We start from the raw sequence: 25,717 nt of genomic DNA on the forward strand, positions 1-25,717 counted from the left end.
TTTTTTTTAAAAAGAGACAGGGTTTCTCTGTATAACCCTGACTGTCCTGGAACTCATTTTGTAGACCAGGCTGCCCTCGAACTCAGAAATCTGCCTGCCTCTGCCTCCCAAGTGCTGGGATTAAAGGCATGTACCACCACTGCCTGTCTTAGTAAAAATATTTTTAAGTTAGTACATATACAAGTTATTGTTTATTTTAAATTGAATTCAGCAGTTAGGATAAAATAATTTTCCCATTTTGTCAGTTTGTGTATGGTATATCTGTGAGCATGTCTGGGAAGAGGTACATGTGTGTTTTTTTAAAGGTCAAAGACCCATGTGTGTTAGACATTAGATCCAGGTGGTAGCTATTTTCAGATTACCTTTTGAGACTCAGTTTCTCACTGAGTTTGGCCTTGTTTACTGGCCAAGACTAGCAGGCAAACCCCAATGATCTTCCTGCCTCTCTCCTACTTTCAGGTCCTAGGATCAAGCTACTCTACTCTGCTTTTTATCCTGGTACAACTACAGGGACTCAGGACTTCAATTACACACACATGCTCTACTTACAGAACTACCCCCCAGCTCCATCTCTTTCCTCCTACGTGGCACTTTGCTGGCTGTTGAACACAGAAATTTCAAGCTGCATGTCTTTCAGGGGTTTCTGTTGGCTTGCTGCTCCTATGTGTAACCTAATGGATTCAAGGAAGTTTCCTGCTTGTTTCAGTTGCCTACCTAAGTAAGACCGGCCTGTCCACATGGATGGGTCCTAGACCAGTTGCCTTCTCTAAGATGAAGCACTCTGGTGATTTTTGCCACTTGCAACTGTCTGTCCTTGGCTCCTTCCCTGTACCTCACCCAAATTCTATCTTAAACATTTCCTGTGATCTTTCCAGCTCCTTATTCAGTCTCCACTCTGCTCTTCCTCCACTACTGTGTGTGTCTGTCTGTCCTGCAGTTGTGCTTGTGATCATCTTTGGCAACAGATCAGGTGGACGTTCACTTCCTTAGTTTCTGTACGTGAACTTAGTTTCTTAATCTAACTATCCATGACATCCATGACTTGGTTTTCTAGCTGAAGACTCCCACTCAGTTTTGCTTTCTAACGTGCGGCTGTGTGAAGTACAGTTCCAGGTACTAACATTGGTTGTGCCAGTCCTGGGTATTAGTTTGCTCAGCATGGGTGCTACAGCCAAGTCTGTTTCTGGACTCCTCTAGTGGACAGTCTGGTCAGGAGCAGTCGGTCACCCTAGTCCACACTTCAGAACTATCCTTGCACAGATAGCACACCCCCGCCAGTGTCCAGAAGGTGACCCAGCAGTGCTCCAGTTACTCTGCTGAGGTAAACAGGCTCAGAACACCAAACCTCAGAGACCCCTGAGATGATAAGGTGAGACAAATCACTTTATAATTCTCTTTGGGGCACATACACACCCAAAACCAAGTCACCATGTCATTCAAACCACCAGACATCCTGCTGGATGAAATGAGTGACTGTGACCTTGGCCCCCTCTGGTCAATATCAACTTGACAGGATCTAGTCCCACCTAAGAGACAGATCTTTCAGCATGTCTTCAAAGAGGTTTATGTTGGTTGAGGTATGAGGGCATCATCATTCCAAGGGCTGGGGTCCAATACTGAATGAAATGTGAGCTAGGCAGCATCATTCTTTGCTCTCTGCCTCCCATCTGGACACTGACCAACTACTTCAGCTTCGTCCTTTCCAGCCATGGTGGACTGAACCACCAAAATCTAGAACCGTGATAAACTTCTCTGAGTTCTTTTTGTCAGGTATTTGCTCTCAGCAGCAAGGAAATGCAGAAGGCGGCAGAAAAGCAGTCTCGTGTCATGCCTTACCAAGAATTACAATGCTGAGAAATGCCCAGATGAGAAAAGGCACAACCACCTGTAACATACCCAATAAGTGCTCACTGCTTATTGGCAAACATTGGAACTTATTCTTGTGGGAAACAAGACTGGGTATTTCTTTTTTTTTTTTTTTTTTTTTTTTTTATTTATTTATTATATGTAATTACACTGTAGCTGTCTTCAGACACTCCAGAAGAGGGCGTCAGATCTTGTTACAGATGGTTATGAGCCACCATGTGGTNTGTGGTTGCTGGGATTTGAACTCAGGACCTTTGGAAGAGCAGTCAGGTGCTCTTACCCACTGAGCCATCTCACCAGCCCAAGACTGGGCATTTCTTATCCAAAACTCCAAATGCTCCCAGATCTAAACTTTTCCAACATTGACCTGACACTGTAAGGGGAAACTTACATACTTGATGCATTGAGTAAAAATGCAGGTGTACCAAGAAAAGAATAAGGTGGATATAGAAATGTAAGGGAATATGTTTAGAGTTTGGTCCCATGCTTAAGGTAATTCATGTATATTCATGAATCTGAAAATATGCAAACTTTTTAAAAAGTCTTTCTGGGGATTGAACTCAGTCAGGGTCTTGCACATGCTAACCATGTGCTATACCACTGCTGTGCACCCTTAAGCTATTGTCCCAAGTGTTGGGTATGAGGTGATAAAGCAATAAAAGCTGCATGCTCCTGAGTGGGATTAGGACCCTTGTAAAGAGGCAGCTCTGTTGCACTCGAGGCCCCATACTGGAGACTTACGAAGAATGCTTCCCCACTTTCATCTTGAACTCTTACCTGCAAGTAATGCATTTCTTTTGTCTGTATATTATCTCCATCATGAAAGTTTTAGTGTAACAGCCCAACACTCCAGTGTCTTCGGCTTATTCAGGAAGGACAAAAAGTTGGCACTGAAAAGTCATGTGCCATTCATCCAAAATATGGTGACAAATGGTTGCATTCAAAACGGAGAAAGACCCTAGCAGTCACCAATCTTTTAGGACACGCAGTGTGGGTTCTAGCTGGGTATGGTGGTACACTCAGGTGGGGGCCAGATATGGGAAAATCTTTGAGTTTGAGGCCATCATGGTATTATATAGTGAGTTCTGGGCACAGTGAGAACCTGTCTCTAAGCAAACACCAACAAAAAAGTGGATTCTTCTGGGCAAGGTAGTAGAGAGCACTCGCCTAGTATGTTCAAGGTCCTAGGTAAGCCAGGTGGTGGTAGTGCAGAGGCAAAGACAGACATTTTTATTGTCCAGTTCAGAGTTTTATTATTCAAAGAGCAAAAATTTGACAATGCATAGAATTGACAGTTGTTGATAGGCCACTTGCTGGGCCAGCACCAGAGAGAAGAAAAGTCTACCCACTAAGTTGTGTCAAAGGTAAGACGGAGTGCAGCTTCAGCACCATGGGCAGTTCCCTGCTCTCCTGGGAGTCCATGCAGTGGGGAAGCCATACATACATCTGAGCCTGGTAACACAGATGCAAAGAACCGGGTCCAACAACGGTGGACATCAGAGAACAGACGGTCTAGAAACCTTTGCAAAGACTTAGCATAGTGGTCATCGAAGCTGAGATGTATAACAGGAGGCACAGTTGTTCACCGAGCATTCCAAGTCAGACCTGATAGTATACTGCTTAATCTTGTGAAGTGCTGTTTGAGGTAGGTGTTGTCCCTCTGCAGTCTGTGGCCTGTGCCAGACCTTGGAAGTCAAAACATGCACTCCAAGCATGCTGCAGTCCATTCCTGGTAGGTTTGGTGTTTTGTTCTCATTGGCTTTCCTTTTATATTGAACTTTTATTCCTCTTCATTTTGAGGTTGGATGTGCATTTGGAATTATATATACATATGCATATATAGATATACATATATATATAATCATAATTTTGAGTGGAGATGACCAAGAAAAAATATTTTTAAAGCAGACCATGGCAGTCACAAGGCTGATATCTCACCAAGTGAAGTATGACATTACAGGCACTAGGAATACAATGGGTAATTTGGTCATCTTCCTATGGGTGCTTCCTAATAACTGGCTTGTTTCAGTAACTATAAGCATTCTTACATAAGCAGGTGTCACAATGAAGCTGAAATGTTAGTGCCACACTTTGTTTTAGCGATCATCACATGTAAGTCATTCCCAGCTAGTTACCTGGTTGGATGGTTTTACATTATTTCTTCAGTTGGTTGAAATGATTTTCTAATGTCCTCCTTCGAACAGATCCCACAGGTCAGTTTAGAATGAAAAGTACTTGGTAAACCATTCCTGATGCGGAGAGCCTTGCTTCTGTGGGGCTTCTTTGGGTTGGGCTGGTTCACCATCTTGGGACCTTAAAAGAAAAGAAAAATTTTTACACGAAACTATGAAACTTATTCAGTAAAGTACCATCTCTCCCGGAGAAGCTCTAACTGCTTCAGTAATGCCAGGTCACACTGAAAAGTAGCCCTAGCGATGGCACACACTTCTGTGTCGGGTCCGAGGGTAGACTATCTTAAAGGTTAGTCCCTTTAGTCACACCAACCTGATCAGGTAGCTACTGTGTGCATTTTTAAGATAGTAATACAGGGGACTTTAGAGGTCACCTGCCCAAGACCACACAGCCAAGAAAAGTGGATTTTAGATATAGATCTTAAGTGATGCCATAAAAATTAGTCCTTTTAAAGTCTAGCACCAAAATTCTCAAGAACACAGTTTCTATCATCAGTGGTCCCATTTGGCTAGGCTGTTTCCAAGGCTGGACTCCTACTTTAGATCAGATGTCAGATGCCTTAGTAGGTGCCTAAGGAGAGACCCCAGTTTCTTTCCTGTCTTTGGAGAGACACCTTCGCCTGCTAACACACACACCTTGAGGCAGTTTTCCCATCTAGTAACTGGGTGGGCTTGTAAGGCTGGCCACAGCTGGGGCTCGGGTCCAGGCTGGGTGACTTAGTTATGGGAGGGGCGTTGATCCTGGAGCTCAGGTCTCCGCTCAGAAAGTTCTTTGCATAGGAGGCTAGGTTTGGCACACTGACCACTCGGCTGGGCACTTCCTCCATCTTCTTTTTCTGTTTGTGTTAGAGGAAAGGTGTTAGTGCTTACCCCAGAATAAATGCAAATAGGTCAATGCCAATTGGCTCATCTAACCCAAATAAGGGAAAGAAGTAACAATCCTACTTCTATACTAAAATATTGTGTTAATATTGGGGGAGGCAGGGACAGGTATATTATCACACACCTTTCATATCAACACTCAGGAAGCAGAGGCAGGCAGATCTCTGCGTTCAAACCTACCCTGATTTACACAGTAAGTTCCAGACCAGCCAGGGCTACAGAGTGAAACCATGTCTCAATTGCTGTCATTTTTTTAACTGATAATTTTATTGCAGTTCTGGGAATGGGTTCCAGGGCTTCAAGCTTGCAGATAATTGTTCTTCTACTGAGCTATGTTCCCTGCCCTTCAAACCATTTTTTTTTCTTCCCATCTTTATTGTCGAGTTCATTCAGTCTAGGTATGTTACTTTGTGAGCTATTAAATATTGATTCTTTTCAACTTTAGGGATCTGGTGATAGGAGATGAGAGAGTCATTATGAAGTCCACAAGTATTATGGAGAAATAAAGGGAAATGGGATATTCTCTCCCGTCATCTAGATGGAGGGAATACTAATACTCATAAAGCTCAAGTCATATGTACTCTCTCAGCACTGTTTGCTAGCGCTGAGACTACTTCTGGGTTTTCCCAGTGACTGTCCCACCAGCCCATCAATGTGCTGCCGCTGCTTTCAGAAGGGCAGACGTGCAGATTGTATGATGTGCTAAAATTGATTTACCTTCATGGAAGGGGTTAAGTATCCTGGGTGAGGATTGAAAGAGAAGGACCGATTCCGATGGGACACTGCGCTGGGGAAGGCTGCGTAGTGAAATCTTCTCTCTTCCTGGAAAACCAAAGCAACCAGGTCTTAAAGAGCTTAGGCATGGACCACTGGCTTTGTCCAAATGATGGGAGGACAGAAGACAGAAGAGAAGAAAACCCTAGAGGAGGGTCGGTGAGTGGCAGCCAAGCAGGGAGTCCCTGGAGCACCTAGGAAGTACCTTCACCTCTGGCACTTCATACTACCAGGGAAGGAAAGGGCACAGTGCCTTAGCAAGTGAAACATCTAACTATCCTGAGCACCTAAAAGGAAAATCTAGTACAAAAGTTAAAATAAGGAATCAAAACAAAACAAAACAACCTTTTCCCATATTCAAACATTTCAACCTTTCTCTCCCTTGCCTTTGTTTGAAACAAGGTCTCAGGTATTCCAAGCTGGCCTCAAACACACTATTTAGCCAAGGATGAGCAAGCATACCTTGAACTTCTGATCTGATCCTGACTCCTAAGTACCGGGATTTCAAGCATGTGCTAACACACTTGATTTGTGTGGTGCTAAGGACGGAACCACCATGTGGGGGCCTGGAACTGAACCTGGACCCTCTGCAAGAGCAGCAAGTATTCTTAACCTGAGCAATTATACTTTTTAAAGATAATCATAACTGGGGCTGGAGATAGCACAGCTGTTAAGAGCACTTACTGCTCTCCAGAAGACCCAAGTTGAATTCCTAGTGCAGTCCATAAATGCTTGTAACTCTCCAGCTCAAGGGGATCTGACAACATATTTGGGCCTCCAAAGGCAGCTGTATACATGTGGTACACACACACACACACACACACACACACACACACTCTTAAATACAAATACATTTTTAAAAAGACAATCATAACTATAATATCTTCTAGTACTTACCAAAGGAGCAGTTATTCCTTATTAAATATAATTCTGTGAGTCAAAGACAGACCAAGGGGAGAGATATCCCTAAGGAAGAGCATCAAGTCTTGATGGCTTTGAGATACAGAATTAAAGGTGTTGGAAATAATTCTTCAAGGGGTCTAGGGAATGGCTTTGCTAACTAGAAAATGACTGGTTGATCTTACAAAAGGAAGATCAACAATGGTAAAGTTGAATAATTCTATTAAAATTCCAAGGTAAATAAACAGATTTTTATCAAATTGTGTAGGATGAAAAACAGAATCAACTAACAAGTGCTGTTAAACTTGGGAATAGGATGGCTTTTGTTTTCTCTGCCCATCTTTGGTATGAGTACTTCTTAGTAATAGGAGGGAATAATGAAGGATCGACGGGTAATGTTTAGGCAGCTATAGAAATGCCAGGTTCAAAGCCAGCACCCTGACTGTGAGTGCTGGCCAGTGTCTCTCCATCGCAGCTTAGGCCTCACCGTTAGCTGCCGGATGATGTCCTCTCTTTCCTTCAGGCGTGTCTGCAGGCGGCCTATGAGCTGCAGATCCTCAGGCCTCGAAGTTCCTTTTCCTGCCTTCTCTCCGGACTCTTTTAGCCTGTTTAAAGTATGCAGTCAGTCCTACAGAGGTTTCTCAATAGGCAGGTGGGACACTGTGTGTTTAGGATAGCCACCTAAGCCCCTTCTCCTGGTCTGGCTCCTGTCAGTTCTCTCAGGAGTGTGCACATAGATTCTGCATAGCTTCCAGGACAAGGCGTGGCTCTGTAACAAGAGCCCGACCCGACCCTGGGCCCTCAGGATCCCCTAATGCCCATGAGGCTCTTGCCCCATCTGGCGGGGACATAGAGTACAGCATGAGTTTGTCTTTCAGGGGCGGCTGTGAAAGACTGGATGGCGATTGTGGGAGGGGCTATGGCTATTGATTGATGGCAAGTGAGGACTTTGAGATGAGAAAACTCCACCTCCATTTCTGGCTCTGCTGCTCTTTAGTTATTTGCCTCATTGATTACACCACGTCTCCTGGAGCCAAAGTTCGTTATTGGGAGGCGGGGGAAGAGAGCAGTGGTGCAGGTGAGACAACCCCTCGCTATGTAGCTCAGGCTGGCCTTATCATATAGACCAGCCTAGCCTGGAACTCACAGAAATCCACCTGCTCCTGCCTCCATGCGCCACCACTCCCAGTAGTTCCTTCCTTTGTAAAGTGAGCACTTTATAAAGTGATTGGTTGTGAAATCAAAGAGGTAAGAGTTGACTGGCACAAGACTGAGAGGCGAGTGGCAAGTGCCCACTGGGTGGCGCTTGCCGGATACATTTCCCTGCAGCGTTTCTGTCAGTGCTAGGGAATGAACATCATGAGCAAGCACTCTACCACTGACCTATAGCCATAGGCTTTTTTTTTTTTTTTTAACTTTTTATTCTGAGATACAATTCCACTGCTCTGCCCATGAACTCATTTGACAGCCCTTCCTGGCTTGTGATCCTCATGTCTCATCGCCCTCTTATGGATTTATGCCTGTGGTTCTGGGCACGGCACATTACGACTGTTTGGTTTTTAAGAGCCTATCTCTTAAATTCATTTCCTACTATATGACCACGGGGAAGAGGTTTCACCTTTCAGCACAGATCACGACGTCACCTCCTAACTGATCTCCCTGTCAATCATCCCTTTTCCTAGTTTCACTACCACCCAGCAACCAGAAGAAAGCTGCTTCTGGCCCTTTACCAACATACACATACACATAAATAAAAATAAATCGTTATAGATCAATGCATCCCTCAGTTCGCACCAGAGAAGATTCTATTTGCAGTAAATGGCAACTGACACAGAGACCCACAGCCAGTCGAAGTACAGAGAATATGAGATGGCTATAGATGCTCTCTACACACGGATGGCAAAGCCCCGCTGCTGAAGACAGCATCTACACAACTCACTGAACACGAAGATGTTGAGTTGGTGCCTACATGCGGCCTTCACCCTACATGCTAGTGTCTCTGGAACTCTACATGCTACCAAAGGACAAACAAGCACCACACCCAGTCATAAACTCTCTGACCTACAGTGGTGTCTTGACCATAAGACACATGAGCGCAGTGGTGGTACGAAGCTTGTGGGAGTAACCAACTAATACATAATTTGCCTTACGGCTCACTCCCATGCCACGAGATGGAACCCATAACCTATACTGCTTGGATGGCCAAAACTAAGATTAGATAGCCCCGAAGCATAACGTATCAATAAAATGACTCCTAATGACATTTTACTAAACTCATAAATCAGTGCCTTGTTCAGCCATCATCAGCGAAACTCCCTATTTCCTGTAGCATACAGAAATAAAGACAGATATTCTGCAGAGAGTGACAGACCTTTGAACACTCAGCCCTAAATGGGACGTCTCCATCACGTCCCCTGTAGGCTCAGGGAAACCTGCAGAAGAGAAGGCTGGAAGATTATAAGAGCTAGAGCGGATGGAGAACTCCAGGGAAACAGGGTCCTCTCTGTCTACAGGACTGATGCATACAGGACCACACAGAGACAGAGGCAGCACAGGGCCTGCCCGACTTTTACCAGGTTGTGCCCTAAAGCTGAAAGGAGAAGCGTGCCTCAGTTTCTGACCCGGAAGATATCTCCAAAGGACAACCACTTGCAAATGAAAATTTAGTTATTTCTAAGGGAGTCTCACTGGGAAACAAAACTACTCTTAAGGGCAGGCTGCCTGCCCAGCGGGAGATGCCAGCAGAACATGCACTCAATGGCATCTTTGGAAGTTCCTCATCGCATAATGTTGTGTTAAAACTTTTCCTTTCCATATATATTTTTTCTGTCTCTTTCTCTCTCTCCCCTACAGGTCCTTTGCATGTATATTCTGGCTTCCATTTTAGTGTTCTTAAGGCATTTCCGAGTGCAAACAAGTGGGCCTCTGTGTCGATCTGTTCCTTGTGCCTCTCCTTGGTTTCTTTTCCTTCTGTTTGTTTTGTGCAAATCTGTAGTGTTAGCTTTTGTTTCTTCTTACTATACTATACTTTACTATACTATACTATACTATACTACACTACACTACACTATACTATACTATAATTTACTATACTATACTATACTATAATTTACTATACTATACTATACTATAATTTACTATANTATACTATAATTTACTATACTACACTATANTATACTATAATTTACTATACTATACTATAATTTACTATAATTTACTATTATCCCCTAGAAGCCCATTTGTTTTCCAACGATGCAGAAAGGAGACAGATCTGGATGGGAGAGGATGTGGGGAAAAACTGGGAGGAGCCAAGGGAGGGGAAACTGTAACTATGCATATTATGCAAGAAAAATATTTTTAATTAAAGGGAAGAAAAAGAAAGACTGCTATACTCCCTCCTCGGAAATCATTGCAGAAGGTGGGGTGCAGAATGACTTAAGTTCAAGAGGCGGTGGATGACTACAAGGAAAACTGTTTCTCGCACCGCAGGACAGTTGCACATATCAGCTCACAGTGGTGGTGACACAACTCATGAGACCTGTACAAGCTCAAGGTGCACAAAATCCCAGCATGGAGAGGGAGGTGGATGCCAAGTCCCACCCCTAGCTGAGGGGCTATTGGCTGGCGATAACTGCTGAGATAGGAGGTCAGTTTTCTTAAGAGTGTGGCTCCTGTCCTTAAGCGTATAGTCACCCACACTCCTCCCGTGGATGGCCACATATTCAAGGACATGTGGGCAGTACACCTTAGACTCACTGTGTTTTAAAAAAACTCAAGGACACAAAGTTGGGTGGGTAGGGAAGGGGGATGGATGTGGGAGGGGATGAGCAAGGGGCATACATATGATCAACACATTTATAAAATTTTCAAGTAACGAAAGAGAGAGAGGGAAATTAAAAATGAGGGATCATTTGTCTAGAAATAAAGAACTTCTAAACTCAGAGGACTTCAAGTTTTAAAACCATTGTAGTCTAAGGATACCAGGTCACTTCCCCAAATGATACGTTGCTAGTCCCCCCCCCCCCCCGATCCCAGGCCCAAGGCCTTGCTCACTCGGTTTCCAAAGCAGCCAGCCGGGCCTGGAGTCGGGCCTGGGCACCACTGAAATCTGCCACCATGGCCTGCATCTCCTTCCGATGCTCCTGGTGGAGTGCCTCCACCTCCATGGCTCTTTGGGTTTTCTGGTCCTCCTCCAACAATCTGTGATGGATGGAAACACATTCAGGGTCACTCAGGCTCTGAGCCCAAGCCTTAGGACTTTGGGGCTCATGTCTCTATTTGGTGGCCCTGTACTGAATGATACCAACATCTTATGAGAAGGACACCTGGGTCTCCAGATGCGAAATTCTGGCTAAGCCTCACCATGGGGACCTCTCCAGGGTCTCCAGAAAGGTGGATGGCATAGCCAAAAGAGGAGTAGCTAGGGCCACACTGCTCCAGTCCTTGGCTTTTGCCATTATTTTTAACGATGCTACCTTGGGCTCAGTGTCCTTTTCTGTTGGATGGAAGTGTTGGGGTACTTCCCTTACAAGGTCATTGCAAGGAGAAACTGAACTAATCTGTAACTTGAATAGTCCAAGGCACAAATGCCTTTCTTTCAATCATTAGCTGTCGTCGTTTTTAACCTAGATGAGGATCCTAATGGGTCCACAGCAGAGTCCTACGGGAGCCATTTTCAGGAAGTTCATGGACATTTTTATGTGATTACTTACCCACCTCCCCAGGTGAGGGATCACTGCTTTCTTCACTCGGAGGAGGACTTGCCTAGGACCACATGCTACATCTCTTAATCTGTGGTGCTCCACCTTAGCCAGATAGGCTCCTGGCTGCCCTTAGATGAACTCAAGTCTCAAGTTCACCTGAGAGGGAGGCCCCATGACTTCAGTTAGTTGGAGGTAAAGTTATTTCACAACAATTTGAGTACACAGGTTGGGGAGGGTGCTGTGAATATCCCCTCTTACTGTAGTCAGCTCTCCTTACCACCAGGGGTATTATGACTACCTCAGGGAAGACCATGGCTCCCTCTTCCATAGGAATCTCTGCCTGGGAAATCAGTGCCCAGGGCTAGTCCCACTAAAGGACATCCTCTCTTGGTTGTTTTGTGTTGTTTAAGGCAATTATCTGTTGCTCACACTGCCTGGAGCTCACTCTGTTGCCCAGTCTGGCTCCAGACTCTAGGCAGTTCTGCATCAGTCTCGCAGGCGCTGAGATTAAAAGCACGTGCCACTATGTCCAGCTTCTTTTGGCTGATCTTACTTAGATGCTCTGCCTGGAGGAGGCCAGTTCCTTTATGCTCTTTGAGCATTCTCGCACCTTGACTGTTGCAAGGGTAAGGCAGAGTCTTAGAGTGGAGCCACAGTTTCCCCTGCCAACTCCAGCATCTGCTCCTGGGAAATTTTCAGAAAGGCAGAATCTAACTAACTCTAATTCTGAGGCTAATTCTCTGGCTCCTCCATCTCAGCTCCATCAAAGCTGACATGCTGGGGATGAATTTAGTAAAGTGTTCAGTGAGACTTGTGGGGGAGTGTGTGTGTGTCTGTGTGTCTGTGTGTGGTCAAGTGCAGGTTTTTTCCATATATATATATGGAAAAAAAAATATATATATATGTATATGTATATACATATACATATATATATATGTATATACATATACATATATATATACATACATATATATATGTTTAAGCTCAATTTCATGAATTTTAACTACTGACTTTTATTGTCAGTACCATGTGCCTAATCTTGTTCCAAATACTTGGCTGAAATCTTTTTTTGGGGGAGGGGCAGAGTAGGGTCAGAAAGGTGTTCTTTATGCAGGCATTGAACTCAGTATTCCTCTATTTCAGTCTTCTAAGTGCTACGGTTAGAGGCATCGCCTCTGCATGTGATATCTCTCTTTTCTTTCTCTTAATTTTTTCTGGGCTTTGCCATGCCTGATGCTCTGGGAAAGTTAAAAAAAACTTGGTTGGGGCTGTGCATAAGAGAAAAAGTGACAAGTGTTGACCAAAGTGCAAACCCCAGGCTTTCTCACACCTGCAGGCTATATGAAACCCTGAAGCCATCTCCCCTCTCTCTTAAAACAAACAAAGTGCTTTAAAAGCTAAATGACCTCCCAGCACTTGGGAGGCAGAGGCAGGCAGATTTCTGAGTCTGAGGCCAGCCTGGTCTACAGAGTGAGTTCCAGGACAGCCAGGGTTACACAGAGAAACCCTGTCTCGAAAAAACCAAAAAAAAAAAAAAAAAAAAAAAAAAAAAAAAAAAAAAAAAAAAAAAAAAAAAAAAAAAAAAAAAAGAAAAGAAAAAAAAAGAAAAGCTAAATGACCAAGTACAACTAAAGCTGAAAGTAGTGGCCCAGCAGGGTTCACACTACCCAAATGAAAATGATCAGGAGGAAGAGGATCCTTTGTGTATTAATATGACACACACACACACACAAAAGTAAAACAATCAAAAATAGATGAAGCACATAAATTCCTTGACAGAAACAAACTGGCAAATCTTATTCCAGCAAAAAGCAGATACCTAAGAAGTCCTATTCAAGACATTGAATTTGTATTAAAAACCTTTCAACAAAGGAGGAAACTCACACTCAGCCCGGTGCTTCCTTCATGCTTGGGAGGGGCACGCCTCCGGCATGCATATTACATTATTCTATAACTGCCCTGAGTCCTGAAGCCATGTGGTATTGTCACTTTGTCAGGATGCAGCCGTCGCTAGTTAAAATGCACAGCACTGTCTGAACTAGTCCATCTCATCGTGTCTTCTGGGTCTGATTCTAGGTCTTAGGAGGCTTGAAGAGAAGAGACCCGCTGTAGATCTCAGAGGCTTCAAGCAATGAGGAAAGGGAAGAGACGGGAGTCAATGGAAGCTGGGCTGCAGACTCACCGGTGCTGCTCGCGCAGCTGCAGCGCCTCCTGCAGGTGCTGGTCCACCTCTGCACGCAGGCGCAGTACAGTGTCTTGGAGCTGCGCATTCTCCTCCAGGAGACCTTGCTCTGTAGCGCGGGGCAGGGAACCAGGAGGGCCTGCAATACCCACATCCTGAGGGGAGAGCAGCAGGTAGAGACCTTTACATTTTATTTAGTTAATTAGTTTATTTATTTATTTCAGTAGGCGCCAAGGCCAACTCAACATCCGGGTCTTGGAGGTGCTGCCGACAAAGCTTTGGACGAAGGGCTACCATGCAGTCTCTTCCAGAACTTTCTAGAGGTGTTCCAATGAGGGTAATGACCCTCAGAGAGTTTAATAAGAAATCTAGATACTAATGCTCATGCCAGCAAGATACTGCTGAAGGGACCCTGATATTGCGGCCTCTTGTGAGGCTATGCCAGTGCCTGGTAAACACCGAAATGGATGCTCACAGCCAGCTACTGGATGGAACACAGGGTCCCCAATGGAGGAACTAGAGAAAGTACCCAAGTACCTGAAGGGGGCTGCAACCCTGTAGGTGGAACAACAACAGGAACTAACCAGTACCCCCGGGGTTTGTGTTTCTAGCTGCACATGTAGCAGAAGATGACCTAATCGGCCATCAGTGGGAATAGAGGCTCCTTGGTCTTCCAAACTCTATATGACCTAGCACAAGGCAAGGCCTGGGCCAAGTAGTGGGAGTGGGTGGGTAGGGGAACAGAGGTGGGGGGAGGGGTATGGGAAACTTTCGGGATAGCATTTGAAATGTAAATAAAGAAAATAATAATTAAAAAAAAAACAAAAAAACAAAAAAACAAAAACTAATACCTGAAGCATGAGACCCATTGATACCAACTAGAGTAGGAATTAGGGATGCGCAGGGAAGGGATTAATGAACAAAGCCTAAGCAGGAAAATGAAGGAGAGGTTCCCGGAGTACTGAAAATAAGATCGGTTTAGACTGAGGGCTAAACAGGGAGTTTGTCTGGACAGTGTTCAGAGATATTTTCCCTACAGACTGAAAGAGTGACCCAGACTAGCTACCTGGAGGCTAAGAGGTACAAACATCTATCTGAACTATAGGTAACTTACCACACTTTACATTTGTTTTTTGCTTTTCAAAGATGGGAGCCTGTAGATCACCAAGTGCCTCAAGGGTGAGGAACGGGGAACAGGGTCTTGCTATTTCCAGCTAGGGAGGGATCCAGCTCCCAGATCCATCCATACGGGCCCGTTCTCTGTGGGGGTAGTGTTGCCTTAGAAAGAGTATTGTGTGGACATATGCAAGGTACTGACCTCTGTAATAAAGCTGTGGTCTCTGCTGTCCCCTGAACACTGACTGATGGCCTGCCACTTCCCTAAGGGGCCCACAGCCCTGAGCTCATTCTGTAGCATCTCCAGGGCCTTCTGATGCTCACAGCAGGTGACTCGCTGCTCTGTCAGCTCCTGCCTCAGGGATTCTGGAAGGAAGAAATGAGACATCATTCCTAAACTTATTCCAGGATCACAGAAGCAACGGGAGGATGTAAGGGACATTCAGTACAGCCTCAAACCAGATGTATGTACAATCCCCCTACTTTGCTGTCCCCCTGACCCCACCATCCCAGTTCCATTTCATTACAAGCCACAGAAGAGGTAAGCAGCCAAGAGCTACACAGCTATTAAACGGTAGAATGGGATTCAAAGTTTTGAGTGTTTCTTCTTTGATTTGAATCATCTGTGTGGCTACTGCTGCCTAGTTAGGAGGAATAGCAGGTTAGGGCATGCTGGCATCAGTCTAGTTCAGACCTGGAGGCAACACGGGGCCTGGGGACCAAGTCAGGAAACCAAGTGGGCAGAGGACCTCTTCTGAAGTCTTGGTCTCAATTCAGGAATCTTGAAATTTATGTCAGCTTTTAAGGAGACAAAACATCCAGAAGTTTTCCTCACCATGGATATAGGATCTTGGCTGGGTCATGATGGGGGGTGTGGGGGTGTGGGGCGCTGGATTGTAATCCAGCAGGATTCAGCCTAAAACCAGAATCATTCAGGAGTTGACTCACAAAAGCCATTATAGCCCTATGAGGTGAGCACTATCATTGCCTACAGTGGACAAATGGTAGATTGCTCAGGACGCACAGCTAGTGAGTGTTGGGGTTAACTTCAAAACCTAGTTTAATTTCAGAGATTTTTTTTTTTAGATTTATTTATTTATTATATGTAAGTACCCTGTAGCTGTCTTCAGACACTCCAGAAGAGGGAGTCAGATCTCCTTAAGGATGGTTGTGAGCCACCATGTGGTTGCTGGGATTTGAACTCTGCAGCTTTGGAAGAGCAGTCAGGTGCTCTTACCTGCTGAGCCATCTCACCAGCCCAATTTCAGAGATTTTTAGCTGCCTCTGCTAACTTCTGGAACACCAAGAGAGTAGGTTTGATGTTGGAATGGAACCAGAGATGTATTTCACACTGGGGACAGTAGGCAGAAGAAAGGCAGGTGATGCCCCAGCCCCCCAATTTGCAGCTGGGATGGAAAGCCCACAAAATTGAGGCTATCCAGTGAAACCCTAGCCAAGGCTTGTATCTGTGTTCTACTGAGTGGTAACCACAGTATCCACATTCATTGAACTCACGTTTGCTACACATGGTATAGGTCACATCCCATTTAATCCACATAATGACCCTGTGAGGTCCATTTTGATAGTAAAGGAAAATGCAGCCCAGATGCCCCCTCCCCCAACTCTCACAGAGAGTTGGAAGCGGAGCTTGGATTGCTGCTGTGGTCCATGGACCTCCCCTCCCCCCCCCCCGCTTGCCACTGCTTTCCACGTGTAGAGCTCAGTGGCTGGACTCCCCCAGGTGGACAGTGGGTATTTACCAAGCAGCCCAGGCTGCTGGGCTTGCATCTGCTCACAGTCCTCCTGCAACTCTTGTCTGGCATTGTCCTCTAGGGCCCGGAGTTCCAGCAGGTGCGCCTGGAGGCTGTCGGTGGAGTCCTTGTTCAAACACTCTGCAGCCTGGGGGCAGAAGGGGTCAGAAGCAGAAGGCATTGAGGCATGAAACTGCAGGACTCTTGTGTGATGGGCTTGTCGGATTGTGGCATACTAATGGCCTGACTACAGCACACACTTTGTAATTTGTGTAAAAGTTATGCCTTTCATCATGGTCCCTCTCTCTTCAGCATCCTAGGTAGCACAGGATAGCCTAGAATTAACTTTGTAGCTGAAGATGACCCCGAATCATTCATCTCCCTATCTCCATCTTCTAAATGGATCCTAGTACATGCCATCAAGCATCCTGATTATGTAGTGCTGGGGACTGAACCCAGGGCTTTGTACCAATTGGGCTACATCTCCAGCCCCATGTGTTTTGTTCTGTTTTCTCCTCTACACTGTTCTACTCACCCCTACTCCCTCCCCTCCATACCCCACTCTCTCTTACTGGTCCCTTTCCCCCACTTTAGTACTTCCCTTTTCTGATCTCACATCGCCTGCACTCCATTTCTCTGCCTCATTTCCACTTGCTCCTCCTTAGTCGGCTTCTTCCCTTCTTCCTGCTTTCATGCCCTACCTTGCATATCTGTCAGGGAACAGAAGGGATGGATGGGACACTTTCATGCTCTGTGTTATAAAGACATTTATATTTCATTTTATGGTATCTATACATACATGTTATTAACTGCTTAGCACACATACACTGTTAAATTTTGTTCAGGCATGTGGCTCATCATCTGAGCAAACGGGCAAGGCTGAGTTCTGGAACGATTATTTCCTGCCTCTTCTCCTATGTGATCTGCTGACTTCTCGGAGAGGAGACATAAGATAGTTAGCCTGTGACCTTCCTGGATTACTGGCTTTTTGAATAAACTGAGAATTAAAGATTGAAATTCAGTTCTATCTGTGGTTACCAGCTTCAACATCTGGGCTCTCTGACCTGTCATTGAGGTAACGAGGAATCACAACTGCTGGGATTTGGTTCCAGGATGAGAAACTCCAAGATGGCAAGTATTTTCACTTGGAGTTTTCCCCTCCTCGTCTCCTGGCACTCTCTGCAGCTTTTGGCTAACAGATTGCATTGCTATACTTTTTGGGTTGGTTTCCTTGTTTTGGCCTCTGTTGTAGCCTGTTCTGTTTTTATTCCTGATTTCATGCCTCTGATTTCAAAGCATCTTTTTGTTCTGTTCCATCTGGTTTACTTCAGAGCTTTGACTGAGAATCAGTAGCAACGCCTCTATTTCTGGCAACAGTCCCTGGGGGCATGTTCTGGCAACATCTCTGCCTGTGCTTATTCATCTGTGGTCAAGAGGTTGCTATTTTTCCCCAAGTTTGGAAGGGAGTAAATGGCTTTTGTGGCCCAAGTTGCAATTGTGGAGTTAAACTGTGTATTTTATCTTCTGCCTTTGTCTTTCTCATTCAAGATAATTCACTGTCCAAGGCTACCAGAAGTTGTTACCTTGGGCAGCTCTTGATGGAGTGTAACATTCTGGGACTGACCAAAAAAAAAAAAAATAATAATAATACTTAAAGGAAACCTTACAAATCCATGTAGCAAGGATGTCCCCTTTAGGACTTGCATCACAAAAAGAACTTTACAATTTAACAGTGTGTGGACAGGTGATGTTAATTTGCTATATTATGTCCAAAATGTAACTAGAATTAAACTTTCTTTTAATAATTGGTAAATAAAAGCCTGGTTTAGTGCCAAGCCTCTAATTTCAGAGCACCAGAAACAGAGGCAAGAAGATCAGCCTGTTTTACAAATGAATTCCAGGGCATTCAGGGCTACATAGAGAAACCCTGTCTCAAAAAAACAAAAACAAGCAAACAAAATAATAATAATAAAATAAATTAACTTGTTAATGTTTGTTATTTTGTGTCATAATATTAAGAAAGGGAATTAAAAAGAAATCATTAGGAACAAGATAAAGAAATTTAAGAGGAAATGTAAACATCTGGCTATATTTTTGACAAGAAAAGCTAAAAAGATAATGTTCTTGAAAAAGGCCTTTTGGATGGGAAAATAAGGGTTTGTCCTAAGATAAAAGACTGAGCTTTTCCAAAATGGAAGAAGAAAGATGAACACAAAATAAGAATGTTTAAGTATATCCTTCAAGGTTCCGGTAAAGCATATAAGGTTTGATATATGTATGATGCTTGCAGGTTATTAAAATTCCTAAGGTCACCATTCAGAACACGGATATAAAACTAAAATCCAGTCCTCTGCTTTAAGCAATGAGTGTTTGTTAAGACACAGGTCTGTTTTTGATAGCATTTATAAAATCCAGCTTAAAAAAACAAAGATATAAGGCTGCAGAGATGGCTCTGTGGTTAAGAATACTGGCTTCTCTGCCAGGGGACTCAGATTCGGGTCCCAGCACCTAGTTCCCATCTCACAACTGTTTGTAATTGCAGTTCCAGGGTTCCCGATGCCTGCTTCTGTCCTCCATGGCACAGGCACACGAGTGCCATTCACACAGACCTGTGTGGTTGTTGTCATCCCTGGACACAGTGGATAAGAGGCATTGTGCAAGGCCTGGCTTTTGTGGCTCCTGGAATCTTGGGTGATTTTAGTACATCTAATACCCTATGTAGCTGTGACTAAATGAGTGTCTGGACTGTGCATCATGCAAAAGTTTGTAATTAAAAGTATGCAAAGTAAACAATAAGGACTCTTCTTATACAAAATCCATTATGGCCAATGAAATTCTTTTGATATTTCTGCCTTTTTAAAATCAATACCACTCAAACAGAATCAAACAAAATCCTAAGCCACCCAAACCTACAATTAGGGTGGTCCTGTTATTTGAAAGTCTGGTCTACCGCTGTGGCCCTGAAAAAAAGAAGTATTTTGTTATTACATATATTTTACACTTAATTTTTTTAAAAATTCAGTTTATTTTGGAGTCTAAGTCTTCTAATACCATTCCCTAAATTTGAAAGGAGTCTGAAGTTTTTATCTTTTCAATGTTATAGACCTATTATTGTATTGAGCCAAACATCCTAAATTGTGCTTCAAAAACAGGAGCTAAATTACTATTTATCTAATTGATTATTTAGGACTTTGGAGGTGTCCTTCTGTACCAATGTGCTAATTGCCACTCATTCCTTTCTATGTGAAGTGGGAGAGAGCTCTACCATGTCAGTGCTCTCCAACCTAGAATTGATACTGATGTTAAACATTTTATGGGTTGCCCTAATACTGCACACTCTAACCAGCGTCTCCTATAATTTAATAGCATTATAAATTTGCCACATATAGATTACAACACTGTGGGGCAAGTGGAGCCATGTCACTAGGCATAAGAACTGGTAAGGTCAGGCAGATTCAAGGACCTCGGCAATTCTCATAATTGCACAAGGTAGACGTTTAAATCTACTCCCAACCAGGCTCCTGTCCTGGAACATGTGACCATGACACCCCACTAAAGGACCATGACACCTGGTCATGTAGCATAGAAACCCAGAGTTCTCCATGCTAATGAGGTTTCTAGATGCACCCCAAGGTTTTGCCAATAAGCTTCCCTTCCTGGGCATCCTGTCCTACAAAAGGTATTTAATCTCTGGTCCACCCTGAGTAAGTCCTATGCATCCTCATCTGCTATGAATACACAGTTTGGACAAGCAAGCATTGTCTCCTCCATGAAGGACCACAGGGGAGCACCTATGTCTCCCACAGAAGGCCCCTCTTCACTCCTGGCACTCACCCAGAGCTAAGCTAAATCCCTCCACCCCCCCACCCCAGGCTCATCTCAGTGGCTTTCTCAACTCCTTGTGGAGCGGCTTCTAGGTGCACGGGAGTTTGAGAACTCTGCCTCCAACCCAGCCCCCACCATTTCTCACCCAGGGAAACACGAGCTGGGACCCCTATGTTAGGCTGTGTTCCTCCTCCCCTGAGTGGCACGTTGGCCTCCCGTGAGCCTGGCACTCCAGCAACAAAAAAAGTAAAGTAGCTTAGCACCTCTGTATTTTACCCCCCCCCCCCAAGTAGCGCTCAGACACCTTAGCAGCGAGGCAGAAACACACAACCACACAGCACTTATCAAGGTATCCCTAAACGTAGCCGGGCATGGTGGTGCATGCCTTTAATACCAGCACTCGGGAGGCAGAGGCAGGCGGATTTCTGAGTTCGAGGCCAGCCTGGTCTACAAAGTGAGTTCCAGGACAGCCAGAGCTATACAGAGAAACCCTGTCTGAAAAAACAAAAACAAACAAACAAAAAAAAGATAACCCTAAACCTGCATTACTGGCACTTATATCTTGATGGTAACCAGTGCCTTGGACTTAAGACCCAGGCAACAGGAGAAAAATCATGGATTTTTCTATACCCGGGGCCAGTGAAGTCATGGATCTTGGAAGAGAACCTACTATTGCCACTTTATTGAACCAGCATAATTCCTAACTGCATTCTAAGACAAATCCTTAAACCCACAGGTTAAGGTAGCTCTCACCCCTCAACAAAGAAGCCTCTCTTGATAGCAGATGGACACCATTACAGAGAAACGCAACTGATACAATTCACAGAAAATGGATGGTGGGGAGGCCACCCAATGGCTACATCTTTAACACAACTCCTATACCACAGGTTCAGGGAATACCACAGAAGGAGAAGCAGGAAGATTCTCAGGGCCAGAATACCAGGAAGTCTGCCACGAGACTGCATCGTCTCAAAATGGCTGCCCAAACAAGGCCTGAAAAATGATATTGTCAGTAGATATGCTACTGCTAATCTCACAGGACCTTACTCTTAGACAAAGAACTACAGGCAACTAATGACTGCTGAGAGAGGAATTAGCCTTTTTCAGAGACGAGCCCCCTAGATGGTCATCCAATACAAAGAGTGCACTGAAACCATATATACATGAATAAAAATGGACACACACACATACCAAAAATATAACAATGATAAAGAAAAAAAGACCATCTATTTGAGAAATGGGGGGGAGGAGGCATGGGAGGAATTGGAAGAGGGACATGGGAGGGGTTGGAGGGAGGAAAGGATAATAGAGAACGTGATATAATTATATTTTATTTAAAATGTATTTTTAAATAGAGAAAGTGATATAATTATATTTTATTAAAATGCATTTTTAAGTATTCATAAGAAAGTATCTAATTTTAACGTGGTTCCCCTTAGTTACTTGCTCGTGTTGCTGTCACGGCAGTGCCCTGCCATGAGAATCACATGGGTACTGCACGGAGGGCTTACCTGCCCGAGGATTCCCCAGCCCCTGTGTTCTTTTGTGGTGTAGCATGTCACTTCTCTGGGAGTCCATTCCACCCCATCTCTCCATGTTGCACATTATATATAGGGTCTCTTGTCCCTGTGCACCTAGGTAATGCCCTCTTGGCTCCTGCCCAAAGAATTACAGCAGCCTGTTTCAGTAGGAGCTCATTCTTTTAGAACTGAGCCCCATGAGTATAAAATATGTGGATGAAATGTTGTCCTCCAAGCTCAGCGCCATGAGGTCCTCTACAGCTGTAGCTGTGTATCTGCAGACCAGGTGCTTCAGTGGCAAGACACAAACCTTTAGGAACTGAGCTCTTAGCTCTTTCCCAGTCTAGGTTCTTCACATGGATTATCTCTGACCTACACTAGCTAGCTCATAACCTCCTATTCCCTGCCATTTAATACATTAAGGAACTGAGGAACACAGGAGCTAGGTTATCTTTCTGAGTTCCCACCATCTTATAAGTGCCAAGGTTGCTTTTAGTCATGATTTGATCCCCATATCTTATAGCTTTTGTCCATGTTGGGGTTGAATCTTGGTCCTACCAGATGCAAGGCCCTTATGCTACCATTGAGCTATACTCCCAACCTGACTTCTCTGGTCTCATTTTGGAACCACTCCTATGCCAACTGGAGTCAGAAACGAAGACACCCTTATCTATTCCAGGGTCTCCAAAATCTTCCCTTCTCTTCATGGGGCCTCAAACCCTCCTTTTCTAATTCCCACCCACTGAAGCTTTTCATATTGCTGGCTAAAGGCTGGGTTGGAAATTTCTTCTGTTTTCCTCTAAAAGACTGAGATCTATAGCTATGAGGGAAAAAAAGTCCAGGTAAATACACAGACTAGAGTTGGAGTAACTGACAGACCTAGGATCCCATGAGCTGGGTTGTTCTTATAGAATGCAGGCAGAGTTGGAAGAAGATATAGAAGAATAACAGAAAGGAATTAAATCTGGTTGATGTTGTTGTTACTGCTGGTTTTTTGTTTGTTTGTCTCTTCCTTCCTTCCTTCCTTCCTTCCTTCCTTCCTTCCTTCCTTCCTTCCTTCCTTCCTTCTTTCCTTCCCTTCTTTCTCTCTTTCTTTTCTTTCTTTCATTTTTGGAGTGCCTAGCACAGTCTGTTGCACGATCCCATTCTCTTTTTAAATCTTATTTTGTATTTTTTATCAAGGCAACCCACTTTGCTATAAAGAACCACATGGCACTAAGCAAAAAGAAAATGAGCAGGCTCCTCTTTCCCTCTCTCCACACATGTTCTTGCACTGTCCACTGTTGCGGGTTTCTTCTGGCGTTTACTGTTATAGAAGAGTGCCTCTGTCCTGCTCTGTCTTGGTTATTTTTGTGTTAGGGTGTATCTTCTCTTCAAGTAGACAGGGGTTTCACATCTCAGGCTTACAGCTATGCCCTTTCAGTCCTCATAGTCATCTCATTTTGAAAATAGATGTGTACTCTAACAGCCTTCTCCGCTGAAAGTAAACAGACTGCCGTGGCCAAAGCACTTCCTTGAACAAATTCCTGGCTTTCATTTGAATAAGAAACTGCTCTGTTGGAAGCAGATTTGCTTAGCGCTCTTCAACTAACCCTTGTCACAACTTCTAATATGAAGAGTAAAAAACAGTTCCAACACAATGTCCATATCTCTGTCTTTCTCTTTATCCTTGGATCCACATCTCCCAGACCCTCTGCCGCCTTGCCTTCTTCTAGGCTGATGACTGTCCAGAGGCACAGTGGTCCCTAAAACCTTCCCATCTGTAATCTCATGGGCCTTTGATCCCTTTCACTCTGGTCAGCTTCCTTTCTCTGAAACATCTCTCTTTCTCCCTTTCTCTCTTTCTAATATCTATTTTATGTGTGTGCTGTCTTCAGACACACCAGAAGAGGGCACCAGATCCCATTACAGATGCTTGGGAGCCACCATGTGGTTGCTGGGAATTGAACTCAGGACCTCTGGAAGAGCAGTCAGTGCTCTTAACCGCTGAGCCATCTCTCCAGCCCCATCGGAGACATCTTTTTACAAGGCTTCCTAACAGGAAAGATGTGATGCTTGAGACTGGCCAGAAGGTAACAGGTACAAGGGCATGTAGTTTCTTGAACTGCATGTTGGATTAAATGTCATGACCTGGCCACCACACTGCAGCTTCCCCTACCCTCTGGAAGGATTTTCCAGCTGAGTGGTCCTTCTCAGCTTGTTCTCCTTTTTCTTAAGGCTGCCATGCTGAGCCTGAGTCCCTGGCACACAACACACACACCACCACCACTCAAGATACGAAAGCAAGATGTTCTTTTTCTTTGAGACAGGTGCCCTTAGTTTTATAGTGATCCCCTCCTTCATCTTTAGGAGGAGTACTAGGTTATAGGCATGTGCCACCATGATGCCTGATATAAGTTGTTCTTATATTGTTAAGAGTACACAAAAAATAAGAAAAAGCAAACAAGGTACACAAATGGACTGGTCTGTGGCTGGCAAGCTACCGAACCTCTCTGAGCCTTTCTTCATGTGGAAAAGGGTACTAGAATAACTATGCCCCCGTGGTTACTGTAATCCTTGGGAATGGTGGATGGAAGGTATTGTGCAAATGCCTAGCAAACTGTCCACTTCACAAAGTCACCATACCTTGAGCTCCTGGTCCTTGGCTTCCTTGGGCATGCACAAGGCTCAATGGTGGACAATCTCAAGTTGGACCCTGATGCTCTAGCTATGTTGTAGGCTTTCCTGGAGCCCCTGCTGAAGCTTCTCCCTACCACTGTCTGACAGCTGCTTGTGTGCCTGCAGGTCCTCCCTGTAGCCACTGGTGCATTGCCATAATGCCTGCTGAGACTGGAAGACATGCTGAGACAGACTTTCAGCCTCTAAGCCAGGGCCCTGCCCTCCCTAGGACTACTGTACTTAAAGGCAACATTTCTAGGGCTACCTCATCCTCAGTGAACCTCCTTCATCTTTGTAAGTGTTAGAGAATTAGGGAGGGTGTAAGCCTTTAGATGTTCTGGCAGCATGTGCTCCAGAGTACTCCTCAGGCAGAGCCCAGAGTGCTGGGAAAGAGGGGATTGTAGCCTGAGACCGTGCAGAGGTTCCCTGGCCAGCCTCCCACACCTTAGATCTCACTCTTCTGTGAGATTTTTCCTTCCTGAAGTTCTCCTAATGTGCTGTGTTTAGTATTACTGCCTCTTCTGAAAGATAGGAAACGCAGCTGTGTCTCTGTAGCTGCAGAGGACCGGTCCCGGGACCACTAACAACAGGATAGTATCTGTATATCGTGTATACACGCCGTCCTAGATGTATGAAAGCCTTCCTAGATTGGGGAATGGGGGGCTGTCCAGGTAGTCAACTGTCTCTACAATTGTTCAAGTTTGAGAAGCTGTGTTTGGTGCTTCCTATATACCCAGCCCAGGTGATATTTAATTCGTTCTCAGATTTCTGATGGGGTTTGAAAACTAATTATAGTCCCATAAGCAAATTTAAGTTGTTTAACATTAAATGTATGATATAGAATTAAAAAACATGGTTTTCAGATATGTTACAGGCTAAAATCAAAACATAATTCAGTATAGAATCGTAAACTCGTTGAGTTAGGAATGATGGTAGAGTACGTTCTCTAGTTGACAAATATGATGGACTGGATGTTAATTGTATATCATACTCTATGATTTACACAACTGTTGTGGTTGTACTCATTGAGTACTCACTGTAGTCACTGAGTTAGTCATGACATTTTAAGATTAACTGGGATGTGTGTGTGTGTGTTTTCCATTCACGAATCTGAGATCGCTCCTGGGCGGGGAGCTCAAAGCGGTGTAGCCCAAACTACACACTACACCTTATAATACCAAATGCTATATAAATCATTATTAAGATGTTTTGCTTAGGAAATTTGGAAAATTAAAGGTATGCAGTCATTCAGTACAGATGCACTTTCCACCAATTATATTCAACCTGAAGGTGGCTGAATCTACAGATATGGAAACCAAGGACAGACTGCTTATTTTTTGTTCCACCC

The 25,717-nt window shown here is 44.3% G+C and overlaps 1 protein-coding gene across 1 annotated transcript in view; it reads right to left on the bottom strand.

The window, feature by feature from the left end:
* Positions 1–3,070: 3,070 nt before the first annotated feature.
* Positions 3,071–25,717, bottom strand: part of Fam184b (family with sequence similarity 184 member B) — a 101,005-nt gene continuing 78,358 nt past the window's right edge. Inside the window, exons 9-16 of the mRNA XM_021211026.1 lie at positions 16,376–16,514; positions 14,818–14,981; positions 13,500–13,654; positions 10,668–10,814; positions 7,102–7,219; positions 5,658–5,762; positions 4,695–4,894; positions 3,071–4,179 (exon numbers count right to left, since the gene is read on the bottom strand). Coding sequence (XP_021066685.1) covers positions 4,086–4,179; positions 4,695–4,894; positions 5,658–5,762; positions 7,102–7,219; positions 10,668–10,814; positions 13,500–13,654; positions 14,818–14,981; positions 16,376–16,514 — 1,122 coding nt within the window. The 3' untranslated portion in view covers positions 3,071–4,085. The remainder of the gene's footprint in view (positions 4,180–4,694; positions 4,895–5,657; positions 5,763–7,101; positions 7,220–10,667; positions 10,815–13,499; positions 13,655–14,817; positions 14,982–16,375; positions 16,515–25,717) is intronic.

This window comes from Mus pahari, chromosome 13, assembly GCF_900095145.1.
Source record: "Mus pahari chromosome 13, PAHARI_EIJ_v1.1, whole genome shotgun sequence".
Lineage (NCBI taxonomy): Eukaryota > Metazoa > Chordata > Mammalia > Rodentia > Muridae > Mus > Mus pahari.